General features: G+C 38.6%; 2 protein-coding genes across 3 annotated transcripts in view; one reads left to right on the top strand and one right to left on the bottom strand.

Annotated features, from left to right (window-relative positions):
- Positions 1 to 11,339, top strand: part of rbm41 (RNA binding motif protein 41) — a 32,036-nt gene that overhangs the window by 12,235 nt on the left and 8,462 nt on the right. The window contains exons 6-8 of one of the 2 annotated variants that reach the window (XR_005008218.1): positions 394 to 541; positions 1,593 to 1,799; positions 1,944 to 2,034. Coding sequence is in view for 1 of the 2 variants with exons in the window: in XM_036588072.1 (XP_036443965.1) it covers positions 394 to 541; positions 1,593 to 1,747 (303 nt within the window). In the remaining variant the exon portion in view is untranslated. Of the gene's footprint in view, positions 1 to 393; positions 542 to 1,592; positions 1,847 to 1,943; positions 2,035 to 11,339 lie in introns of those variants that run through there. The other variant, XM_036588072.1, reaches the window with a different exon arrangement.
- On the bottom strand, positions 4,361 to 6,377 carry cldn2 (claudin 2). The gene is made up of 2 exons (XM_036588075.1): positions 6,279 to 6,377; positions 4,361 to 6,038 (listed from the first exon to the last, which is right to left on the bottom strand). The coding sequence occupies exon 2, from the start codon at positions 5,967 to 5,969 to the stop codon at positions 5,133 to 5,135; it is 837 nt and encodes a 278-aa protein (XP_036443968.1). The 5' UTR covers positions 5,970 to 6,038; positions 6,279 to 6,377; the 3' UTR covers positions 4,361 to 5,132.

Here is an 11,339-nt window from a genome sequence, read left to right as displayed (position 1 = left end):
ACCTCTGCATTTCCTTGTTGCTGACCTCGCTGACTGTTGCGCAGGATGCAAAACCTCCGCAGCAAAGACTGCATCTCTGAATATGTTGCAGCTGCAGTAATATTTTATTTTACTTTATTTTTGAAGGCAGATAGTGGCATCAGTGGGTTACACAGCACATAGACAGACGACAGTGAGCAGAGTTACTGTGATCAGGATTGTGTAAAAACTTTTCAAGTCATTTTTGCTAATTCATACTTTGTTTTACTAATTTTTACTAATTCATACCAATTTTTACTAATTAAATTTGTAGATGTAAATATTTATGTACATTTGTGCTGTATTATTTCTGAACTATGACTGCACCCCATAAAGCATGTGATCCATATGTTAATATACATGTTTTCTGAGCAGGTGCTGTGTGTGAAGAATATGAGTCCTCGGGCCTCTCTAGCCCAGCTGGTGTCTCTCTTCTCCAGGTTTCAGAAGGATGACACACACCCGATTCTGTACCGCCTATTGACGGGCAGATTGAAGGGCCAAGCCTTCATCACATTCTCTGGTATGACCTGGTATCCGATATTTCTGTCTGTGAATACGTCATTAAGTCCTCGAAAGTTCTACTGTTTCTGTATATGTTCAACCAAGCCATTAGTTTGAGTGAATTACTGTCTTAACCTTAAAGCAGATACACAGATCAGCCATAACACTAAATCCACCTCCTTTCCAGATCAGGGTGAAAGGGGGTTAACAAAGTACACAGCGAAACAGACGGACTACAGTCTGATGTTGTAGAACTATGAAGTGTAAGCGAAGCTGATAAAATGGGCAATGGGTGTAAAAACAAGGAGGAGGTTTTAATGTCATGGCTGATCAGTGTATATACAGTGGAGTTCAAAAGTCTGAGACAACGTTGAAAATCAGTTTTTTGTTGTTGTTGTTTTTGTTTTGTTTATGTTTTTGTTTTTTTTTGTTTAAACCTGGAAACCATTTAAAAAAAAATTTAAAAAAGTTATGACAAAGTGAAGAAGAAATATTAGAGATTCTGCACTATTTCTAGGTCACTATTCAAATTGAAGCAAATTTGTGAAATTGACCATGTTGAGGCCTTTGTGCAAAAAGGTCTGATTTTTTTTAGTATTATCTTTTCCACTGAACTGCATGTTCAGACGACTCTTGTGTGGATTTGATCTACAGATCAGAGGCTTTTGCACAAATGTATGGAGTTCATATCAGCTTGAATGCACACTATTAAAGCAAAACATATCAAATCCTAAGAAATTCTGAAATTCATGTTCATATTGAAATATTCTGCTTTTCACTTAAGTTGTTATTCTGATAATACAAATTGAAAAACTATGTATTAAATTAGCAAGGAATGCAAAATACAAGCATTTTCAGTAGTGGCCACAGACTTTTGAGCCCCATCGTACTTGCTCAGTTTGTGTGGTCCAAGTGCTTGCATTATGTGTTGCATCACCTTAGTATTTCCATTTTCCATTCCAATCTAAGGATATTTTACACTCACAGTGTAAATCTTTGTCACGTAGCAGCTCTATTTCAGTAGATAACATCACATCATCGTTTAATTTGAAGTGTATTTTGTTTTGCAGATGTAGAGACTGCACACACAGCTTTGGATATGTTGAATGGGTACAGGCTGCTGGACAAGCCTCTTGTCATTGAGTTTGGTCGGGAGAGGAAAAATGCAAGTGGAGACTCCACTACAACTACAACAGAAGCGGTTCTGGAAGACTGCAAGAACTAATTCCCCAAATCGTTTTGCTCGTCATTCTGAAATTACCACACAGTAAAATAATGTAAATATTAATCTTGTAAATAAAACAGTATGTGTGCATTTCTTAAACGCTTTTATTCATGGTGCAGCTGAATTCGATGGAGCTTCACTATAATGCAGGGCTGTTTCCCCATTCACCTAATTCGGGTGTTCTCCCTCATACCAGCAGAGGGCCCCCCTAATCCATCCTCTTCTTCTGGCTTTGCCAAACACACTGTGAAACTGCACAAGGGAGTGACTTTACCAAGACCTAAAAGGTGGGTTCCACCACAGTGTCTGCATAATTAAGCCTCTGAGATGTGAACAAAGTCATTCGGAGTGGTTTGGTGTGCAATACTCCATTCTAGAGAAACTTAGAGTCAGAATTGTTCACAATGGTGATGATAGGAACCAGACGACAGCAAATTAAGGCTAAGTATTCCCTTAAGAGAACAGTATTCTCTTTTACATGTCTATTGTACTATTATTAACATTACATATTAAACTCAGATTCTCAGGTGGTTTTGGGTAGTAAATGAAATGGCTATATTTATGTTGTAGACATCATACAATATTGCATCAAACCACCCTGAAGGACTTTTTTTTATTTACATCTCAACATCTGAATTATGCAGATTTTTTAAATCAGTGAAATTCCCCTTTAATGTCTCCAAAAACTACCTCACAGAATGTTATCACATGAAATAGTTGTGAATACGCTGCCTGATGCCTGGCACATTGTTTCACAATAGTTTTGAGATAGGATTTGGAGCTAAAATGTCATTTTAAGAAACATGGCAGAGAGGTACATGCAGCCAAAATAGTCCCCAAAGAAAACATTTTTTACCAGATCTACCACGATTTTATCATTGTCAGCATTACATATACAAACTCCGAAGACACATTTAGGTTCATTGGTTATTTTGGATGGTAAATAAAAAATGACTATATCTGCATTGTACAAATCAGGACACCTGGTTCCCATCACCACCACTGTGAAGAAAATGTGAGTCAGTAAGTTTCTCTACAATGAACCATTTCACATCAAACCTTTCTGAATTACGTTGTTTACATCTCACCACAGAATTATGCACTAATTATGAAAAATTGTTGGAATTCTCCTATATTGCACTTGTGTTGTACGACGATCACAAGAATAGCACTGTAATTAAAAATTAAAGACAGGAATTATAATGCAATTAGTGCAGATAACTGAAAATGTCCCCCTGTCCCAAAGCTGACACTTTTGTGTATTTGTATGTGCATTCATGTGCTTTCTGGTTGGTATTTAAGCATGTCCCATTTCTCAAATGTGCAAAAGCATTGCGCCAAGAGCCAACCAGCTTTTGGGCTAAGTATACATCGAACAGTTAAACGTTGGTGACATTCTAACACTATCAAAAATATCAGGGACTGATGTCAACATTGCAAAAACATCTGTTCTGCAAAAAAAGATAAGATACATACTGGTCAAAGTGCTCACAGCACACATTCAAAAATTGGCAATTGGTCAGAGGGCTTATTTGCATATTGTAGCCTATTGCTGTAGGTGTACTGCAAAGGCAAATATTTCAGTACTGATTAACATACCATGTACTGTTCAGATCTAGTGCTTTTTCTTGCTGCATTTATTTGTAACTATAAACGAATATTTTTCAGTCAGCTATTGGCATTTGTCATAGGCTCTCTGTCGGTATCTTTTAAACCCTACTTTGTAACATCAGTACATGATGCCACTCAGAGGAAGATGGGTTCCCTTATTGGGTCTTGGCTGTAAGCCAGGTTTCTTCTTTCTGCCACAGCGTTTTTTCTGCTACTGTTGCCATCTTGCTCATTAGGGGTTTGGATCTGGATTCAAGGTAAAGCTGCTTTGTGGCACTGTCTTTTGGTAAGCCCTATACAAACCATCCTTAAATGTTAAAATAGTGAATGAGACCAAGCAAGAGCTAGTTAGCAAACAAGATCAGCATAAAAGTACAGAAGTACAGAAAATGTATTGAGAATGCAAGATATACTTAAGGAAATTGTTCAGTCCCTGCTGGAAAAAACAATATGTCGTGTTTTTGATGCTAGTATGTTGGTCAGCAACAATGAAAGCTGTTATGCTGATCACTGCCAAAACCAGCATACACCATATGGCCAAAAGTATGTAGACACTTGTCTATCACACCTATATGAAACAGTCCAGAATGACTTGGAAAAAAGTGCAGTTCCATTTACTTACATTAAAAGCAAAGTAGGTTTTTTCCTTCTCCTATGAAGTCATGTATTTTGGAGATACATATATATATAAATGAATTCATACATAATAATACATACACTTTATACATGATTGTGCTGATATTGCTCCCGGAGGCAATTCAGCCTCTGGAGTGAATGATGCAACAGAAAACAGGTAATGTTTACTTGCTACAGACCCGCTCTGTGAGTTTACGTGGACTCAATGTCAATGAACCTTATGTGGACAGTTCTCCACAGTGGACAGTCTAGCTGCAATTTTTACAGCAACATATTGTCTTACAGAGTCACTCATCAAAAAATGTGTCTCTGATTCCATTACGCTCTAGTGCAGTAAATCATTTATCTGATTGTACCAAAGATAGACATTTCATAAGGAAGTATTGCTAATTAAAGGCTATTTAGACAGAGTCTGATAATACAGCATTTGGCTTCTGATAACTGTTCCACATTTAAGATAACCAGACAGTACTGATACCTAATATTTTATCTTAGCACGTTAGTACAAACATGGTGTTAGCATGGTCTACCAAGAACATCACATCACCCAATAAGATGAGGCTACAATTTAATTGACTTAATTCATGTATGTAGTTATAAACAAACAAGCTAATGACAACTCTTTACTGTAGCCCCACAGACATGCTTATTTTATTGTGTATATAATTAGAGCACATGGAATTTATAAAGAATGTTAACCCAGATGTGTAATCAAGCAATCATGTTTATTTATGATGTTGATAAAATTCATTTAAACGCAATTTTTGTCTTTTGCAAAAACAAAATAAAGCTCTTAATCTTTAATCATAGAAAATGCATCTTCAATCATTTTCAACATATAAAAAATTATATTTTTACTGTCAAGCAGCCAAATAGGTCATTGTGAAACATTAGCTCTGTGTTTACGCAAACGAACTAAGAGGTATTCATTCATTTCATTTGCGGATGAGTCTCTCAACATGAAATGATATGTCATGGTTTGTGGAGAAAGAAATGAAGCTTTCATTTTTCAGTTCAGTTGCCTAAATGCTTGTAGCTTAATGCCACTGTTGGCTATTACACTCACTCCAATGTAAAGCACTTTAGTCTTTTGAAGTTGATGGCACAAAAGAAAAAATATAAAGCAAGTAACAAATCTTCAGACATACCCCGTAACATCGTAGCTAGCTGCGGCATTGTGCCTTGGAGGTTTTCTGGAGCTGTGGGCAGCCGGCGTGGAGTGGCTACTGGTACTGACTTGGCTGGCCAGGGTCTGGTTCTTGTTGGTTGGGTTCAAGTTGATCCCAGTCTGCAAGGTGGCTGGACGGTACGTTATGGAATGCGAGCCACCATGGACCGCCCCCCCAGTTCCTGTGCGGTCAGGGTATGGGTAACCCCCAGCATGGCGCCTGAACCCTCGACTTACCTCTAGGTCATCACAGCAGGATACGCTCAACAGTCCGCCACCAAGTATGGACATAAGAGAAGAAGCAAGTCCAACATACAGACAGTCCCCGATCTCAAACTTCAGGCTTTCTGGGATGCTGTACTGATAGAAGGTTTGAATAACCTCATGGATCTTCCAGGATACAGGGATGAGGGACAGAAGTCCAGCTGATAGAAACAGGCACCCTCCAGCTCCAGCCACCTTTGCCTTGACAGAAGACCCATCCATACATACGGTGCACTGCATCCCCACACTGGACACAACACAGGCCATCACGGACAATAATAATGAGATGACCATCATGGCCCGGGCTGCCTGCAGGTCCGTCCGCAGACCGAGGATGGTGTTGTAGGTCTCGCACTGGAAGTTTCCGGTGCTCTGGTAGACGCACTGCATCCACAAGCCCTTCATGTTGACCACAGCGGTGACAATGTTGGAACCAATGTGGGCTGAAGTCTCCCAGTACGGCAGAAGTGTGGCTACCAAGTTACCTATCATTCCTAGGAAGGCCAGCAAGAAACCCATCACCTCCATCGCTGCTGCAGCCATTGCCGCGCCTGGTGCACCGCAGAGATCGAAGTGCAGCCTCACAAACTCACGTGAGCTGATTGCTGTTTACTAAAGTGGACAACAACTCAGGTTTAGCTAGTTAATTTTACAGATCTGTTAAAGACAGACATGACAAAGACAAATTATGTGTTGCTTATATTCAGAGAACTGCTAGTCTAACTATAATTCACTAATCAAGATGTTGCTAACTCTATGTAGTAATGCCGCTTATCTAATTAGAAACTACTAGTCTAATTAAGTGCTGCTTACTCTATACGTGCTATTATGGCTAATTAATGATTGGCTCACCAGCTCATTCTTTTAGGTGTGTTCTCTCCTATTTGTATATTCTTTCTGTCTTTTTCCTGTCTAAATACTGAGAGCTTCCACAGTCCATGTATACAGTCACGTGCAGCAAAGTGAGTTAAAGATTCACTCGTTACTCAGCCCAAAACAGACCTCTGCTGCCCCCATCCCAAAGGCCACTGAACGAAAGACAGCGTCAGTCACAGGATGACCACTCCTTCCTCTATTTCCACCTGTCATGAAAAACAACAGAAATGACTTTTAATTTTAAAAAAGGATCAGAAGTGATGGCAATAAAACACAGCCTAAATGTGTGTATTATACTTTTAGTGGTCATGTGGCTGCATTAAAATCTGTGCAGGCTTTTTATCTCATAAATCCAATAAAATCAGACTTTTAGAGGGTGCTTGAGAATTGTTTTATTATTTCTAGTGAAGAGCCCTCAGGGCCTTCAAGGCCTTCAGAGAGGTCCTAATGATTTCTGGTTGGGTGTGTGTGCATTGGGGAGGGCACGTTTTCAGTGAAGCTGTAAATACAAACTTCAGACTGCTCCTTATGCTGACAGACTGAGGATCCTTTATCGCACCTTTCTCCAGTAACCAGTTTCAGTGTGACTGGTTATGTTGTAACACCACATTACCTACTGTGTCTACTTAAAGAAAATAAACCTGCACTCAGAGAACTCTTTGCATGATTAAAGGGTTCTTTTGCATCATGAAAAGGTTCTTCAGATTGGTGGAGAATGTGTTTTATGTGGTTCTATATAGAACCTTTTTGAAAAAGTCCTTCTATTGTTACAGGCTTGAAATCGTAACAATAGAGGAACCCTTTTTCCAAAAGGTTCTATATAGAAGCATCTACAGCACGTTCTCCATTAATCTGAAGAACCTTTTCATGGTGCAAAGAACCCTTTAATCATGCAAAGTGTTCATTGTTGTATATAGAAATATTTTCTTTAGCAAAGAGTGTAGCACATCAAAGGAAGACACTTAATACAAGAAAACAGATGGTTCTTCAAGGGTTCTTTAGTAAAGACAATGAACACTCGAGGAAGCATTTGTATGCTTAAATGGTTCTTTGCATGGTGAAAAGCTTCTTCAGATTGATGGAGAATGCGTTGAATATGGTTCTAAATTGAATCTTTTTGAAAACAGGTCTATATAGCACCAAAAAGGGGTTTTCCTGTTGTTACAAGCTTGACGTCATAACAATAGCAGAACCATTTTTTGGGAATTTTTGGCAAAGAATCCTTAACGCATGCAAATGATTTGTTCTGTATAGAACAATTTTCTTCAGTAAAGAACCCATGAAGTTTTTTAAGATTGATCTTAAGGGTGCTGATGGTGTGTTTTCGGAATCTTAAATTGTCGAACTCCAGTGACTATTGTGATGTATGGAAACCATCAGCAACTGTCAGTTAGCTATAGTCTAACCAATGCGTTTGGAATTGCCAGAGCTCTTTACAGAAGGAGTCGCTGTGAAACTTGTGCAAGGCCAAAGTATATGTTAATATGTGTGTTACAAGCTTTGAATAAACACAGGATGTCTTTACAAACCTCAAATGTTTAATCTTGAATGGCCAAAAATATTGATGTGAATCAGCCTTAGCTTAGCCTTAGGTGCTAGAATGCTTAGCATTATCAAAGAGGTGTTTTCTCATTTCATTTTTGACCAAGTCTTGACATTTATGGCCCAAACCGAAGGCTTAGCTCTACTAGTTACAGGTCGGCATTATTTTTTTTTAATATGCCAGACATTAGCAAGCAAATCATTACACCACTAGCAAAATCAAAGGATCTAAAAATAATATCATACACAATGACTTAAGCTTTATTGTCTGCAATTAGGTAACAGTAAGGTAACTGTATGTGTGCTCAATCGTGGGTGTTAACAATTCACATTAAATTTAGAAGAATTTAAGTGTTTTAAAATTGGTTAAGAGTTTTTCCTAATTGTCAAACAATTAACAATTGTAAATGTAACAAGCACGTCTGAAAACATACGTCTCACCTCACTCTTACTGTCTCTCTCACACACACACACTTACCCAGGTAATCTCTCTCTCTCTCTTAGATAGATACAGAGCAATGGTAGGCAGGACACTGCTGCTGAGACTGTTGCTGTTCCGAGAAACCGGAGTGTGTGTGCGCATGTGTGTGAGGGAGAGAGCGCATGCATAGTTTAGACTGGTTTAGGCTTGAGCCTAATCTCACCAAATCTCTGCTCACATGTCACCAACGTGGTAATGAGATTAAAACATAATCCAGCATCTGTTTCCACTCACTGACTGAAAGAGTAAACTAACAGTCAGCAAAACTTTAATTAAAAACTTTAAAACCGTTGACAAACAGTAGATACCCTATCATACATACCCTGCATACCCTATCATCTCGTTTGATATTTCCCTGGCTCGATAAATAAAATTACTGTCATACAGTGTAATTACGTCATTATAAGTATCAAATAGCAAAGGAAACTGTGGTGTGATTACATTCCACAGATTTTGCTCTCAGCTGGTGCAAATCAAATGAAGCTGGAAAGGCTCTGACCTAAAATGAAATAGAGGCTGCATAAAGTTGGTCAAAGTCCAGTTTTGTGAATGAGGGCATTAACCCTAATCGCGCTGCCTCTCTTTTTACATCTGCACTTCTCTGTCTCTAGAGGATGCTGTTGTTCACTTGAATAGCAGAGTGTTTATGACTGTATTCTGTAGATAAATAACTAAAACATTATCAGAATCTGCTTTTTGCCTTCAACATTTTTATGCATACAAAATTTGGGAATATTTACAAAATTTACCAAATCTTGGCATGTATACATTTATTGAATGTTTTGCTGATGTTTCTCTGTAAGGTACGTTTAGATTTTGTAACTGTAATTGTAACTGTGCTTCCTCTCACTGGCATCTTCATTAGAAACACCTCCCTTGTATGTCCACTCACTGGCCACTTTACTAGAAACACCTCCCTTGTATGTCCACTCACTGGCCTCTTTATTAAAAACACCTACTTTGTACTTTCACTCACTGGCCTATTTATTATGGTGTGCATACACTTGCACTTTTTTCTCTCTGCTTCCTGCTGTGGCCACTTCTATGTCATTATGGAAATTAAGGAATCATCCTGAACATATCTGAATTATGCTTTGTATGCTTTTATAGTTTTCAAAATACACCAATTATCCCCACGAACTAGAAAGTTAGCTCACTCTATCTCACCAGCCACCTGGCTATGTTAGCTCCTTGTGACCTACAAGCTCCTTATGGTTTAAATTTTGCCCTTCTGCTCGAACCATGTAATCTACATCCAGTCAAACATCTTTCCTCTGAACCTTCACTGTCAACACTTCTGAATAACAGCAGATGTTTTCATTATTTTGTAAGACTGTTATAGATTTAAAAAAGAGAAAGAAAGCCATAGTTTCCGCTCTCTACTCTTGGAGAAACCTGTGTTTGCCGTTCATGATGAAGACCAGTCTAGCGTTGCCTGATTGTCCTCACTGGCCACTTTATTAAAAACATCTACCATCTATTACCATAGACAAACACTGGCAGTAGAATGGGTTGTACTGAAGAGCTTAGTGACTGTAAACGTGGCACTATCATAGGATGTCATGTTTGCCACAAGTAATTTCATGAGATTTCTGCCTTGCTAGATGTTCTCTGGTTAACTGTAAGTGCTGTTATTGTGAAATGGAAGCATTTAGGAGCAACAACAGCTCACTAAGTGGGGCTGGCAAGTACTAAAGCATGTAGCACCTGAATTAAAGTAAAGTAAATTAAAGGCAGTAAAGTTTGGTGGAGGAGGAATATTGGTCTGGGGCCTTTTTTTAGGCTTTGGACCTCTTAGTTCCAGTGAAGGCTAATGTTAATACTACAGCATACAAAGTCATTTTACACAATTATATGCTTCCAACTTTGTGGCAACAGTTTGGGGAAGACTCATTCCTGTTCCAGCATGTTTGTACTCCTATGCACGAAGTGAGCTTCATAAAGACATAATTAAACAAGTTTGGTGAGGAAGAACTGCAGTGGCCTGTGCAGAGCCCTGAACTCAACCCCAATGAACACTTTTATTAATTAGGATTAATTGGAATGTCGATTGCCAGCCAGGAATCTACAGTTTACAGAAACTTCCTATCTTTTGTCCTAAGATCTAGTCAACTGATCAGATGATATGTGCACAGCTGAAACGTACACATGTAATCAAAATTTAGTTAGTTAGCTACACAGCTACCTTTACGGATGTAAAAAAGGGGTCAAAACAAAACTGAAGTGCAGTAAACTGGAAGTTAAGAATATTGTGACAGCCCCCCATGCTGTTTATCAGACCATTGCTACTCCCCAGTTTTAGTTTCCATTTCCCAAATGCTTTAGCTGACCACGCTAATGTTATTCCTCTTAATAGTCACATTTTCAACTTCTCCCCATTATTCGCCTCCGTTGCTGTAATATTTTATTTAATTAATTTTTATCAACATTAACACTTGTCGGTAATAAAAGGGGACGGTGGAGATCGTGTCTGCAGTGTTGGAGATTTTTTAAATGCAGAGTTAGAAATAAAACTCACAGTTGAAACCTCTGTTTTGCAGTATAAATAAATGTTATTTCATTTTGCAGTAGTGAACTATGCTGCCTAAAATGAGTAGAAACAGATGATTAAAACAGTTAGGACACGACTGGGGTTTCATAAAGTTAGGACAGAAATTTTGTCCAGTTAGGATGTTTCCATAATACTTCTTTCTTAACTGGAGACAGAATAAGATTATGAACTTAATTGTCCTAAATTTGGTCCTAACTGAAGTTGCCACAGTGAAGATCGCAGAGTTAGAATGTTTCAGTAATAAGGCAGCAGGTCTTCTAACTCAACAGTGTCTGACTTCACAAAGGCTCTTTTGACTGAATGGGCACAAATTCCCAGAGACACACTCCAAAATTTTGTTGAAAGTCTTCCCAGAAGAGTGAAGGCTGTTAGCCACTAAGTGGAGGCCAACTCCACATTAATGCCCAAGGTTTTGCAATGGGATGTCCAACAAGTTCATATAGATGTGATGGTCAGTTGTCCA

Source organism: Colossoma macropomum, unplaced genomic scaffold, assembly GCF_904425465.1.
Source record: "Colossoma macropomum unplaced genomic scaffold, Colossoma_macropomum, whole genome shotgun sequence".
In the NCBI taxonomy this organism is placed as follows: Eukaryota; Metazoa; Chordata; class Actinopteri; order Characiformes; family Serrasalmidae; genus Colossoma; species Colossoma macropomum.
Note: the sequence above shows the minus strand (reverse complement) of the source record. Positions and strands in the feature narration are given on the sequence as shown.